The sequence below is a fragment of the Diplotaxodon limnothrissa genome, linkage group LG18 (genome assembly GCF_057381915.1).
Source record: "Diplotaxodon limnothrissa isolate DT_005_m linkage group LG18, D_limnothrissa_male_GT1.1, whole genome shotgun sequence".
NCBI lineage: Eukaryota > Metazoa > Chordata > Actinopteri > Cichliformes > Cichlidae > Diplotaxodon > Diplotaxodon limnothrissa.
Window position 1 is genome coordinate 8546213 of NC_140613.1, and position 16151 is coordinate 8562363.

Here is a 16151-nt window from a genome sequence, read left to right on the forward strand (position 1 = left end):
CCGCCGGTGCAAGGATGCGATAACGCTCCACACCGAATATAAACCTGTCTCCCGCTTGACAATTTGGTTCCAATTAAACTATTTATATGCGCCGTATTTTCAGGGGTGAGGAGACCGCTTTGAGGCATATTTTCTTATAAGATGTTCCCCCACGTTGGCTTGGTCTTGTTGTCAATTATGTCATATTTTCCTTTTGGTTGAGATTTGAATGAGTGAGCACCGGCATATTTGGAAGATAGTAGGAGAGGAGAGGGCGCGAAGGGTGCACACGAGGCCGAGATATGTGGAACTTCACGTGGCAAACAAACGAAACCGCAGCTACCATGTTAGGCTTTACTTACCGTAACGAGGGACTCCATGTTTTAGTATAGATCTCTGGTTCTGATTCACAATTTGTCACCCTCATTGAATGCAGAGGAGAATTAGCTTGCCTCATCACCCGTTATCAAGGGAGCGCTGTTAAATACCATAATTTGAGCCAATTTGAATACTGTTATACACCCAGACAGTTCACTCTTCAGTGATTTTTGCGGTGTTCCAGTTTCAGCTACAGCCTTTAGAATCCCTTCATTATGTCGGGTCATTTATATTCTCATTCTCCTTTTCCTCTGACCTGCTCATTTCCATAATGCCTGTCCTGTTTGAGCTTCCTCTGGACCAGCCGATGCATATGCATGGAGTTAAAAACTGACACAGATATTGACAAAGGAGAGTTAGAATGCCATTAGAGGTATGAGACAGCGCTCTTGTTGTTGCTTTGACCCGTCGAGAGCCACTGTCTGCTGTAGTCGCTTCATCTTTGCTGGTCCCTCAGGTCGCATGGTCCCTGGATGCCAGGGCTGCAACTGACTCATTGCTCTTACACTGGCCTCGCAGACATACAAGTAGATAGCCATTTGTCTACTTTTTTGTCCCTCTGACAGCTTGTCTGTGTGTCGGTGTGTGTGCGTATTGTGTCTGAGCTTTCAGAAAGACAGATAGAGATATATAGATAATCTGACAAGCAGAGAAAGAGATGGGCGGGGGGAGATAGAGAGAAAGAGTGAGATCGAGGCGGGTAATGCACTTTGTGGGTTTATCTGATTTGTGTGTTTGTGTGTGCTACTATTTTTGCCTGTGTTTTCATATGAGCACTGCATCTCACTGACTTATGATGCATTTATATCACTCAGTCTCGTGATTTTTTTCTTCCCTCTCTCCTGTTACCTAGAAGACGACCCCTTGCAGCCAATGACCTCCGATGAGACGGTGCCCGTGGGGGGTACGGTGACATTGACCTGTCGGGTGGCAGAGAGCGACAATTCCTCACTGCAGTGGTCCAACACTGCACAGCAGACCCTGTACTTTGGAGAGAAGAGAGGTGAGAGGAAGTCAGGGATGGAGTATCATTAGGAGCTAATTACAGAATATGTACAAATTCTGCTAATTTACTTTGCCAAATGTGCTTTGGATCAGTGCTTTTCAAACCACTTGTGCTCAAGTCACACCAAAGGGCAGACCAACATTTCAGTGCGCACCTTAATCCTCAAAATGTGACACAAAATAGTCACCAGTTCTTATTTGGTTTGATTTTTGTCACCTCACTTGCAGCATCTGGTCTCAGCCTGACACCTGAATTTCAGATACTTTCATATAAAAGTCTTGCTGCCTCTGGTTTCTATCCAGTGCTCTTTTTAAAAAAGCCAAGGTTCTCTCAGAAGGATGTTTAGTTTCTAAGTGCCTCTTTAGCTTGCACCGTGTTAGCTTTAGCCAGCTTTTCCTGACAGATGACTTTCAGGCTGAGGGCTGTTAACATCCCCTGTCCAGCTGTCGAAGCCAAAAGAAGCGGTTTTTTTCCCCTCCCATAAGGCAGCAGATTTTTTGCACTGATGGTTATTTAGAGAAAATTAGTATGTAAAAAGTACTAAACAACCTATTAGTTTATCCATAGCTTTTTGTGCAATTCAAACCTGAAATCATGGCAAAGCGTGCAATAGACACGCCGTTTGGCATGCAGAAGTTGCCGTAACAGCAAGGGGAGATAATATATTTAAAGCCAAAAAGTCGCTAGTGACCAAGGAAGGTATGAAGTAGGTTTCAGGGTCCTTAATCACCAGAAATCATGAAGCTAGGTGGTTAATATGTATATACATGTAAATGTGCTAAAAATGTCTGTTTAAACGCTCGTATTCTTGTTGGCTTAAAATAAAACATCTCCCTCTGCTGGTACTCCAGCTTACTGCAACTTCTACATGCGTGTCCATTTCACACTTAGAAGAAGCAAAGTGTGGAATGGACACGGTGGACCGGCATGTCTATTACACATTTTTCTGTGATACGGGGTTGGCAATAATATATTGTGATAATAACATATGTTGGACACCTGGACTTACCCCAGTGGACACTATATGGGGATCATGGGTGTCAAATTGATGTTAGTACATCAGCCACACATATATATATCTATGTTGGCCCAGTAAAGACCCATTGCATAATAACATATAAAAAACAAAAACACATAAAATGTTCCCTTCCTAGGTACAATCTGAAAAAAACAAAACAAAACAAAAAAACGTGAACTTTCAACATCCTGTATCAGTTTTCCATTTTTTAATATCATTGTTAGAAAGAAGGCTGTAAAACTGAGATCGAGTCAGACTTCTGGGTCAGATGAAAAAACACCTTAGATAAAACTAAATATATATATGTATGTATTCTTTTTCTTCTTTCTTGTATTAACCACTCCTGTAAGACATCCAGGACACTATTTGAGGCCACTTCTCACCCCAGTCCATTCCTATTTGATGATTTGTTATGGGGACTGATGGAATGCACAGGGCTTACACAGCTGTGACATAAATTTTGTTTTAGTGTGAGACCACAACCCTAAAACAAAAGTCACAGTTTGGTGAAGCATTTTAAAGCTCATGTCCTGGCTGTACCCTGCCTTTAACCCAATGACAGCTGGGATAGGCTCCAGCTCCCCACAGGAGGATCCTTAGCTTCTTATCCAAACCTGGATAAGGAGATAAGAAAATGAATGGATGGGGTTTAAAAGCTCAGTGCACCCCTGTTTGTGTCACAAGTAGGTGTAATTGAGAAAAGGAAAAAAGAAGAATTTGTGCACTTTCTGATTGTCGCTATAGCAGACAAGCAAACAGAATTAACAGCTAACAACTGCTCACAAACTGCTAGTGTCACAAATGAATTGTATTTGTGAACTATAAGGATATAAATGGTGAAGTAGTGTCATCCGCCACGTTGCTCCAAGGCTTAGATTACTAGTTTTGAGCTTGAGTAGTCATCGTGGCTCCAGCTTTTCCTCGCGCTACTCATTCTGTCCCTCAAGCAAAGTAAATGCTTAAAGACGAAGACACACATACACAAGTTGTCTCACGCACACGCACACACAGATCATTAAGCCCCTGAACTGTTAAAGGATCAAAAAACTTGGAAAAACAATGGCTATTTTCACTTTAGCTGTGATGTGTGTTATTGCAAGGGAACCCATGTAAAGGCTACTTTAATGATGCTTTCTAACACAGAGTGATGTCAAGAAGTTCAGTTCTGCACTTTTCTCTGTATTACCCATCAGAGATGTACGTGAGAACAGACATTAAACGGTCTTTAACCTTCCCACTCTGTAGTACAATGTGATGTCTGATTGTGCTCATGTGAGAATAGCACAGTTAATTCTCTGGTGAATTCACAGCAAATGAGTGGGCGTCATGTGTCCTGCCTCCGGCTCGCTCTACTCAGGCAGCTCCCTCACCTAAAGCAAACGGATGGAGAGAGAGTGAGGATGGCTGTGAAACTGACTGGCTGCTGTACATTTGAGAAAAGACAACTGCAGGCAAAGTCACAACCTAGCATGTTGAAAAAAAAACACCCCAGCTATAGTAACAATTGGAAGGCGTAAAAATTATGGATATGCCTTGGACAGATGGCTGCACTTATGATTTTTCAGCAGCTTGCTTCACTAAAATGACCCCTAAAAGTGAATTAAACAATAGGATTTCACTCCCTCTTGAATATGTCTTGGATGCATTTGCATATTGCACACTATCTCATGTATCAAGGATGCATGAAGTATCATAACTAGATGTAAATAGAGTCTATTTAGATTTTTTTAAAGGTATATGCTTCCAATATATTTTCTGAAGAATATTAATTCTGTTTGAATGGAATTTTTGGAGGATGGGTGTGCAATAAAGATGTCTCCTGCTGCAATGTTGTTGAATGAGGCACCATAATTACTTCATATAAACAGGGTCAAGTGCTTTGTTCGAGAAAAGCCTCAACGACATTAGGAGACCGAGATGGCAAGCAACATATTTTTCTAATATTGCACAGTGCCAAAAGCGCTCAGTTAGTGCAACAAATGAAAACTGACGACATAAACAAACTTCTGGGGGGCTAAAGTGCATCTTAGCGAAAAATTCAAACTGTTTTTAAGAAAATCTGTCACAGTTTTTTAATAACCCATTTTGTGCAACTTGATGGGCGAACTAGCTTTTGTGCCAGGCTGGCTTTTATTGACATTTTGAAAAGAGAGACTTCCCACTCAATGATACAGTGGTCAAAAAAAAAAATATCACACAACAGACCTCACATTTGAAAAGGGAAAAAAAAAGAGGTGCTGCTGGTGGGGTTAAAAAAATGACACTGTAAATAAGGACTGACATTAAATATGGATTTTTGGCTCTAATCATGCCTGTTGACTGTGCTCAAACCCATGGCTCAAAACATCATGAGGAGTGAAAAGGAGCATGCCCAGCAGCTAGTTGGAGTGACATTAATAGGCTATGATTGTGAGAAAAAAAATTGCTTTTTCTTTATTTGACATTATGACAAAAAATACTGCCAAAGTGGTGGTTAAAGACAAATACATTAAAAAAAAAATCTCTGAAACTTTCTTGTAGTTTGTCCATTTTCTGTAGTCCAGCATCACAGAGCAGGCTTGGCACTTGGGAGTGAAAAAAGGAGAGAGTGGTACAGATGGAAGGAGTGATAGGATAGTTGGGGAACGAGCCAGACGAGAGTGCTAGAAAGCCTCCCATATGCAGTAATACACGCTTAACAGTGGAAGTCAAGTAATTGAGAGATGGAGTTGAGAATTGCGAGAGTATAGATGGCTACAGGCTGAGAAGTTTTCACTGCAAAGGGCCAGACTTTTTGAAACAAACAATTTGGAAAACAGAGAGAGGCGCGAGAGAATGGGGAACAGAGGTGGGGAAGGGCAAATTGAGAGCGCAGCGAGTCTTTACTCCAGACGGAGCTTCAACCACAGTGTAGAGATTGAAGATTGAGGCTCTTCTCTGCAGTGATACAACACTTACAGATCGAACCCCTACTTGGTAGGGAATTGAGACGAGTATTGGAGAAGGAGGTGGTGGTGGAAGGGGAGAAGCAACCCATTGTAGTGGGTTAAAAAGCTGAGTTAAGAACCAGATCTGGGTGAATGGTGGTGCTGGAGGGGTGGAAGGTGTGACGGGAGTTGAGAAATCTTCGACCATGTCTTTTCTTTAAAGTGAAGCAGATGGGGGGAAGAAGGAAGGTAACGTCAGGTTCTTGTCTTTTTTACAGTAATGATATAAAAAGATAAAGCTACGGAGGTATTGACAGAGTAAGATTACAGATAATGACGATAATGACGAGGCTGAAGGGAGACTGGATAGTAAATAGAAGACAACGGTTGTCTAAGAGGAAAGAGAAAGAAGATGAGAGAGCATTTTGACTTTAAGCAGATGCTATTACTGTGATGGAAGCATTGAAAAGCAGAAAAGCATGTCCAAGATGCACAAGGAAATGGCCTCGAAGGACGGATTGCAAGAATTCAAATGAGAGGAGACTTTTTTTTTTTCGGTAGTTGTTGAAATGTATGATTTCACCTCCCATGTCTAGTCATTTGAATTTCTTATAACGCCATTTTAGTATGCTTAGGATAAATGCTTGCACTGTTTTATGTGGTATCACCTGCCGTTTTCTGTCATTAGTTTTAAGCAGGTAGCAGTAAAGCTTTTACTGGAAACAGCTGGAAACAAAGCTTATGAGATTTAAGTGAAACAGTGATGTAGTATAGTGGAAAATAAAAACAATGAGCATCTGCCCTCTTCCATAGTATGATTCAAACCAGAAATTTCAAATTGGGATTCATCACTGAATAATAGAATAATAGAAATCATTTTCAGGCCAGTTTTTGTGTAACTGAGCATACCGCAGCATTTTCTCCCTGCTTCTCTTCCTTATCAACGACTCCTTGACAGCCACTAACCTGAGCTGCCCTCTGATTATACTCATTCCTAGTCCCATTCCTCCAAAATGACAAGAAAGCCTTGCTCAACACTTTTGTACAGCACCATATATATTTCAAAAAAAGTGTCAAAAGCTTTCAGTGTTTAGTTATAACAGTAATTTGTGAAAATGTTCTTCCTCTTTCAGTTAACGCCCTCCACACATTACCATTCCCACCCCAAATTGTCTTGGTAGTTCACTGTAATTGTCGAGCCAAGAAAGAAAAAAGTCAAAGTCAGATTAAAAAGGTTAAATGAAAGGATGCTTGGCTCTAAAAAAGTGCAGTATGAGAGCGGGAAAAGAGTGACTTAAAATTCCTCAGTTGTCCAGTTTGGACATGATAGATAGAAATGAGGCAGCAAGTCATCTCTGCGGTTGGCCCAGACAGTAAAGCGCAGGCAGTGCACTTCAGAACTGAGACAGCAAGACATAGATGGATGAGAGTGAGGAGAAAAAAGAAGGGCATATCAGAACAGGAATAAAAAAGCGGAAAAAATTAGAGATACGATTGAAAAAAAAATCAGAGGGGGAGAAAAGAAAAGGAGACGAGAACGGGGAATGAGAGGAATCAGAACTTCTCACCATCATGTTTCAACATAGCACAGCATGCAGCAGGCTTTGTAGCGGGAGGGAGTGAGGGATGAGCGAAGAGCATGGTGAGCGATAAAAGAAGACGCACAAGAAAGGACGAAGCAAATGATGAGTGACAACTCCTTACAGAGATAGCCACCACACAGCAGACTGTGGAACTGACGAAACTGTTCTGTGACAAAATCTGAGATGGCAAAGGAGAAAAGGGAATAATCAAAGATGGAATGACAGATGCTTGTTTTTCTTTAAACAGGTATCCCTATTAAAATGAAAACCTTGCCGTTGATGCATACATGACAGTTTCACCATCATTAAAGCAAGGAGAAGAATAGGAGGGGAGGAGATAAAGAGAGATGTGATGCAAAAATGAACGGAGGGTATGAGGGCAGAGTGGTAGATGTGACACTATAGAGAGAGCAGAATTGGGTTTATAAAAATGATACAGGGAAAGTAACTTGGAAAGAGACCTGGAATTCAATTTATAAATACATTTTTATTCACAAGTAATATGAAAAATGAAACATCTAAGCCCATGCTGTGATATATGAAATGTTGACGTTGTTGGCATTATCACAGGGTCACATCAATTCAATCCAATTCTCCATGGTAGATTGAAAGCTCAAGCTGACTTTTATCATTAATCACTTAGCCAAAACCATTGATATCAGTTAAATTTGATCCTGCTTTCACAGATGAGAGGTGATACAGAGAGGCAGTGACACAGAGAAGGGAACAGAGAAAAGGGGCACATTTAAAAAAAAAAAGAAATACAAATCCTTTTTAAAGCTTCATGGAAGTGAATTGAAAGAGAACACGTTAAAAAATAGAGTAAAAGAACAAAACTGAGGAAACCAGTCTGGTTCCAGTGGAGCAGAGCTAATGAGAGTTCTGCAGCTATAACAGACCAGATAAAGATGAAGCAAAACAGGAAATTAATTGTTGAGGGACATAAAGCCCAGTTGTGTTTATTAAAGCAGATACAAGCGTGCACATTTAGTGCAAAGGAGCCTGTCACTGCATGGCATAAATAAATGATCTGATAACTGTAGCCAACACAGGATATTTTGATACATTTAAGGCTTTAATTTGAGATCATTTATTTTAAGACCCTTTTAAGGACTCACATACACCCTGGAGGGAACATGTGCAAGTGAATGGATGGATGGATGAGTGAAAAAAAGACCTTTTGCTGCTAATAGAAGAGATTAGCCAGCTAGGAAGGCATGAAAACAGATGGGTTCTGTTAAGGTTCAAAAATTGAGGAAGGATACAAGAGGTGATCGAAGAATAACCACACTGATCCGGCCGGGTGAAGTCAAACGATGATTTTAATACACGCGTGGGAAGAACACTCTGTACGCAGACAGCAAGTGGTCTTCAACTTAATTAAAGCATACACAGATTTTTATAGCATCAGGGTTTGATTTACTGACGCCCCTTCATGCGTCACAGACAGGATATATACACACGTCAAATCAAAACCACAACGACTTTTAACACAGAACATCATCTTCTATTTTCATGGCTGGCCCTTCCTGTCTACCTTTCAGTTCTTGTCTTGTTCCTCTTTCATGCCGAGACAACAAGAAACGGTTCCTCTTTTACCGAGACACTTTCGCAGTTAGCACCAGACATGACTAACCTCTCCTCTAAATAAATCTAACTAAAAGTGTGTGTGTTGACCTCACTCAGCCTCTATGTCACCTCTCGCACTTCTGACCTTTTTACCAGACCAGAGGCTCACTGAGACTATGTGTATGTCTTCTACTAAATAAATGTTCTAATCAAAAACCTCTAATGAAACCTTAATATAAAATAACCTAATATAAGTGTTTTGTAAGCATGTATTGCAATCCCTTCTATGTTCTAGTTTTCCCTCAGCATGGATCATCTAGACACTCTCACTAGTGAAGCTTTAGACCATTAATGAACCTGAACATCAACTCAAATAAGCACAGATATGCATTGTGTATAAAATAGTTATAACTGCACCTGGAATACAAGATTAATCTGATAACTTGTATGCATAAACATCTTAAGGCCATCTTAAAGCTATCTGTTACATTGTTAAAGCAATGATCGTCTTAGCCTGCTGCTCAAAATAACTTTCTGCTTTCACTTCTGCAAACTCTCTGCAACTTCCTGTCAGCCTGCAACTTAGTCTTTCTGAAAGACACACACTGTTCAACCTCTGAATGCAATATAAACTACAGATTATATTATTAATGCAATGGTGATGATGATAATTCTTTAACAATAGCAGTAAAATAATTTCCCTGCTCCACATTCCCTCTCTCGACCTCTGGCACACCAGAGGTCGCAATACATTGTGTCCTCGCTCAGACCCTCTCTAGCCGTCCTCTGGCTCAACCAGCTCCCATTCGAGAACACTCCATGCGTAAGCTTAGGTTTTCTCGGTCCCTCTCTTGTGGCCTCGGACCTCCCTGTGGTCGTCGAGATCTTCTGCAAAGGAAACAAAACACCTTTTCCTGCACCTTTTCCTGCACCTCCCTAACTTATCCTATTTGGGACTCTTCAATCAAAAGCCTGATCCTAATTATCTTCTTAACTTATTGACTTGTATTTATATATATTCTTCAACGTTACTCATCGCTTTGAAACTCTTTAAGCGCTGCTTTCACGTCCGGTTGCTTGCTCTATTTTCCCTTATCTGATCATCAACATCCTGTCAAGTTCCTTCACTCTAATCTTAAGTCACCCTTTTAACAAGAAAATCATTATAAGCGCCTATTCTACTAAAAGCTCCAAAAGAAAACAACCACTTTAATCAATTAAGTTTAAGCATATAAGCAATTACTCCTGCATACATTTCATCATAGCTAAATGCTGCCTTGAAACAACTCCTGTGTGTTAACACTAACTTCATTTTAAAACCTCACATTTCCTATGTTATAACCCGTTTTTGGTATAGCCTTTTTATTTCATTTTGCTCCTTTTAATGTAACAATACCTTCTAATTTTAGTTTATCAGACTTAACCAAAATATATGCTTTCCTTCCTCTTTGGTCCTTCTTTAAGTTCAGTTAAAAGCTAAATGAATTTGAGGCCTTTTTCCCCGGAATCAATACTGTCATGTGTGTTTCTGGACACACTGGCATTGTATCTTCTAAACAGGATTCAGTTCTTTAATCCTTTAACCTTAACATAAAAATAACAGTTTCAGTTTTAGCATATCCAAATGACCAAAACCCCCAAACATAATCATGCATAATAAGAACCAAAAAAGTCCTAAAATGATCCTAAATTATTAAACCCTAAATTCCCCCTTTTATTTTGACACATTTCATGTGTCACAATACTATATAAAACTCAAAATGCTCAGTTTTCCCCCACTCATAATCCAATCTATGTCCTAAAAATAAACTTAAAACAGAACAATTATCAGTCATGTGTTTCTTCAATTAATGGTAACTGAGTTATAAGATAAGATAAGATAAGATAACCTTTATTAGTCCCACACGTGGGAAATTTGTTTTGTCACAGCAGGAAGTGGACAGTGCAAAAGTTATGAGGCAAAAATTAGAATACAATAAGAATAAATACAGTACACAACTGTACAGAATAGAATAAAATAAAATACTATATACAGTAGAATAAAATAAAATAAATATACAATAAGATAAAAATAGAATACAAATACAAATACTATATACAACTGAGTAAAAATACAACGATGACAGAAAGGATTATTGCACTTAGTATTATTGCATATGTATGGATGTGTGTGCTTGATCAGTTAAAGTCTTTATTATGGAGTCTGACAGCAGTGGGGAGGAAAGACCTGCGAAATCTCTCCGTCCCACACCGTGGGTGCCGCAGTCTCCCACTGAAGGAGCTGCTCAGTGCTGTCACAGTCTGCTGCATGGGGTCTGCTGCATTATATCAGAAATGTTTCCCTTTAACATTGAGCATTCTCCCAACAATATACTATAATACCATAATCTAACCCCAGTCAACAAAACAGAAATTTTCTCTGGTATAAGCCAATTGTTTGTCCACATTTATTCATTCCCCCACCTTCATCCAGTCACACACATTCACATTCAGTCACACCATATATTTGCTAATAGTGGAGCTTCAGATCAGATTCTCCACCCTCAGCAAAATGAGCTCAGTCATTTTTTATTTTCCATAGGAAAATATTTCTTTATGCTTTTGGACTGGATTGACTCGCTACAATCCTTTTTTACAGGGACTTATGACCTGATTAGTCCCCACAGGTAGCTTTCTCCTCAGCCAGTTGTAATCTGGAAAGCCCCCCTTACATTTGCTCTTCCCGAAAATTTGTCAGCGCTGTTGCAGGCCTGCTTAGAACAAAAATGAGAAAAAAATAGAGCTGATTATTAGCTCACAAAACACAAAACAAAATCACCTGACCGGTTTTCTTTAAGTGCACTGTTACAAAATAATGGGCCCCTCTCAGACATGTCCATATTTACTAAAACCCCTCTATTAAAAACAAAAACAACCCAAACCTAACTGACAAAATCAACCCATCACCCCAACAACCTCAACACCCTTAAACACACAAGTTTTGCCACCACATAATTTCACCTCCTCAATACACAGAAAGTCTCATTAAAACCACACAATTTGCATACGAAAATCACCCCCTTTATGCACTTCAACATACTTGGATTCAACATAAAACATAACCCCCCTTACAACAACATATCACTAAACTATAAATTTCCTACCCCAATCTGCACTTCTCTTCTCTGCTATGCTTCCTCTTCTGAAAGCCTCAGTCACACACACACACACACACAGGAAGCTCCTTCGTCACCACTCACTCCAAGTGATTTGCATACTTAGTCATATCTCAAGAAGTTGCCGTAACAAGAGGAACATATGTTTAAACATTACCAACTCATTAAATTATTTTATTTCTTTCTACAGTGATCACTACTTGATCACTCAGTTCCAGAGCACTCCTAAGTCACTCTTTTAAAACTACTTTAATCACCTTTTTTTCATAACTCCCTTTGTCATATGGCTTCTTCTATTCCTCAATCACAAACTCAAATGTATTTTATTAAACATTCACACCATTGTATCATTCATACAAAAATAGCAAGCTGTTCTTCATTGCGTATGTTTGTGTTCTAAGCCAGGTTTAATCAGTGTCTATACAAACAATCATCATGAGCTTGTCTTGTCTTTATAAGGTTAATGCATTTTCTGTTTGTGTATGTGAATTTGCATATGTTGCTTTTGCAGTGTGTCAGACTCCTTCATAATTCTCCACTTAAGCCGTCAGTTTCTTTCCCAAATTTACTAACCCAAATTTTGATTTCCCCTTAAATAACAGCATTCCTTGTCCTCAGCCAGAAGTTAGGGCCCACTTGTCAGGTTTGTGGAGACATGGCGCTGTGAACAATTCAACCAGAAACTTGCCTTAGCATGTCCAGTCAAGTTAACCTACAGGTTTCTTCCGATCGCTGCATGTGGAGAATTGATCCAGGTCTGTTTCGCCCCTAAAGAAACACAACTGAGACATTTTCATTATTATCATAAGTACTTAAACTACCTGTTTCCCTCTCTCTGGTCAGAAATATCAACTTAGTTATGTGTATAAGTGTAAGCAGCTCTCTTCATTGCCTCTGTATGTTATAATCAGGTTTAATTAATGCATCTTTTCACTGATTTCTTAATTCAAAATTATCTCACTTCTGATTCTTTCCAAAAATAATTTCACATGTAACTCTTTGTGTATGTGTGTTTTCTATTGTTGTTCACCTCTTTGTTTGTGACGGCGGACATCTCTAAACCATCATGAGTTCAGGCTTCAATTTCAACCCAATTACACCCTGTATTCTCACAGTCGAACTCGTCCGGCTTCACCTTTCACTGGTCCCTGACCTCTTCTCTCAGTGTCCTTTTGGATTAAGTCCCAGCCTGGCAAAATATCACATTCAGTGCCTTTAAACAGTCGTGTGGCACTGTTCTTACCAGCCTTCAGTCCACCGTGCATGTTTCATCACGTAGTTTCTTCTTTTCTGTTGATCCTTTTGATAGGTTTGTAGCTTGAACCCATCCGCTGGAACGTTGAAGACAATATAATTACACTGCAAGCAAGACACAAGTAGGCAAACTTCTTCATGTTACTCGTGCACGGGAGAGAACCGGACAGAGCGCCGTTCCTTCGCTTGACCCCAGTAGCTCTCGTCCGTCCTCCCATACACTGTCCTTTTATTGAGGTTACATGAATATGCATAGGTTCATTAACATACGACGTCTACATACAAACAAAGAGTACCTTGCCTGTGTGTGTGTGTGTGTGTGTGTGTGTGTGTGTGTGTGTGTGTGTGTGTGTGTGTGTTGCTGATCAAAGGGTCAAACATCCTTGGTCAGGAAGAGGGTAGACTAGACCCCCCCCGGTGAGGAAGTCCAGCAGTTCATCTAAACAGAAAAGCACTTAGACTAGAACAGACGTAGCTACGTTAATCCTACCATAAAACAATTAAAACAAGATGCGACCTCTTCCCGTGCTCCCAGGATGTAGGTGTGCATTCTAGTGTGGAATGCACACCAAGCCTCTGTAGCCTGTTAAAGATCACACAACTTATCACTACACAATTGATTATACACCTCTAAGCATCTATGGTTAAATATTTCTAAGCATAAATAACAATCAACAATACAAACTCTAACACCTTTCACTCGTCTCTTTCAAGATTACTCCAAGCATGGCAAATCTGACAATCAGTGTCCAGTGCTTTACCACCGTTCATTATCCCACTGTTCAACTGCCCAGCCTGTAATTTACAGTACATGTTTCCACCTCGTGGTTCCTTACATGCTGCTGCTGGTGTCGTCAGTGTGGTTTCAGTTGCACTGTCTTTTGCCTGCTATTAATTCTTCTCAAGTCCACGATGTTCTGTTGGTCTTCATCAGGAGATTAACTGTCCTTTGAGCTTCCTCTCAGGATGGGGACAAGTGTAAGGTCAAGCTGTAAGATTTTAAGCCAAAATCTGGCCTGTTTTCTCCCAATTATGCTACTCTACTGGTTTTGGCGCCGTACTCAAAATTCCAGGTTGAGAGAAGTCCACCTTCATTTATCTGTAATCTGTGTTGACACACTAAAGCATACAATTAATATCCTTTTCATTTCTTTTCTCAAAATCTCCATACTTAATCTGCCTAGAGTTTAGCTCATCTGTTTCTCTCTCTGGGTGCTCACTCGTCACAGGCACTTCCTTTTATGGGCATGTAACTTCCTGTCACACACACACAGCACGCAGCTTCTCAGAGCAGCTCAAGCTGCTTTTCTGTTTCTGCAGGCTAATCAAACTTATTTTGTATTTACAATCTACAAACCCTCTGTAATTCTACTAACTTTTGATCTAAAATGTAGCATCATTCACACAATGATTTCATAATCCCCTCACACACACTGCCTTTTAAATAAACTAAACTCTTTGCATTTGTCAGCATTCACATCACAACCTTCAGCGTGCTCACTTTCACTCAGTACCAGACACGGAGATGGACATCTCCTTCACCTAACATAAACTAAATTACCATATCAACATACAATTACTGAAATTCAAACTCAAATACACCGTCTGTTTTAATAAAGTCAAAGAGTAAACGGGTGTACCAAGTGTATGTACTTATGTGTTTTTGAACTGAAAGAAAAAGAAACTCAAACTCTTATAACATCACTCATGCATCTCTTAAATTAAAAACACTTTCAAACTTTAAAACATCCTACTTTACATCACCAAAGAAATACCTCTCACACCTTTATTCATCATTCAAAACCTTCTAGTCACCGCATTCACACACCTAAACTGTGACCAGAGTTGAGGAATATAACTCAAAACACACTTTCCTAAGAGTATTTTAGACATGCTTGTCATAATCAAAAAGAGCAAGTAACAAAAACAAAGAAAAAACGATTGAAACCTCTATTAATTCTCACCGCACACACAAGAAATTGAAAAAATAAAACACACCAGCAACTACTGCTGGAGAGAAGTAATATGTTAATCTTCAGTATAAACAGTGCACTCAATATATTTATATATCTACATCCAACTTCAGTCAATTACTATACATCCACTACGGCAACTCAATACTTTATTTATAGTCCTCTAATAAACATAAATGGCATCTTAAACACACATTCAACAATGTTTGCAGCAGTATTTGTAAAACCAGCTATGGTTTTAAACAGTGCACTGCTTACTAATTTGCATTTTCACACTCACACACACACCGTCTAAAATAGCAGCAGGCAGTCAGTGCATTGCTGACTCGACACACAGCCTCCTCTCACACCAAACTCTTTATGTTACAAAGACGTCTTATATTTACAACTGCACAGATTTTAGGCCTTTTAACACCTACCGAATTTTGACAAATTTAACATAACGGTCCAACCGATAAAAGTCCAACTTTTTTGTAATCAATTAACCAGTATCTGTCCAACAGTTTCTGGCCTCATCTCTAAAATCCCTAACACAATTTAAGAGTGTCCAACACCCAAGGTCCAACCTTTGCTGCCCAAAAAAGCGCAGATACCGTTCCAAACGGTAAAGTGGTCCAACCACTAGTTATTCTGGAGTGCCCCAAGCTCCACAGTGACCAACTGACTATCCCTCTTCGAGGACAATGCCTAAGCGTCCTTGGCATTGGCAAGCGTTACCTCTGAGCACTGCGCTTCCTAGAACCCCCACGGTTCCGTTCTAAAATAATTTATAATACTTTGAAACAACAATCAACACCCAAAACAAGTGTATGACTGAGGCAGATCTACCCTGATGGACAATGGGGACTCTAACCCACAAAATGACCAACAAAGGTCTGACCTAATGACCAACCGGGACTTTAACCCACAAAATGACCAAATTCCCTACCAAACTACTTGAGACTCTAACTCAATTTCTTTGGGACTTCAACCCAGTATTTAAACTTTTCCTGGCAGACTCTAACTGCTTTCATTTCTTCTAAGCAGAACTCTAACTGCTTCAACTCATGAGATTTTTCATCAAAATCAAAACAGACATCCACCAGTAATTTCAGTGAGTAGACTTAAATTTTATCATGTCCAATTTGGCACACTTTGGAAATAATTCAACAGGTAGTGCCTTACCTTTGGATAAGCCGGCTTATGCCCACTCACTTCGACCACTGGCACTCATGTCTGCCCGTCAGACCACCTCAGACCATAGGAAAATATTTCTCCATCTACACCTTCAATTCTCCCTCCTCAATTACCGGACGAAGCCCCCAAAATGTTAAGGTTCAAAAATTGAGGA

General features: G+C 39.8%; 1 protein-coding gene across 5 annotated transcripts in view; it reads left to right on the top strand.

Moving 5' to 3' along the window:
• The window catches only part of cadm3 (cell adhesion molecule 3), a 121160-nt gene that overhangs the window by 42309 nt on the left and 62700 nt on the right, over window positions 1-16151 (top strand). For all 5 annotated transcript variants that reach the window (XM_085377752.1, XM_085377753.1, XM_085377754.1 and 2 more), the window contains one exon: window positions 1211-1360. In XM_085377752.1, the coding sequence (XP_085233878.1) occupies window positions 1211-1360 (150 nt within the window). The remainder of the gene's footprint in view (window positions 1-1210; window positions 1361-16151) is intronic.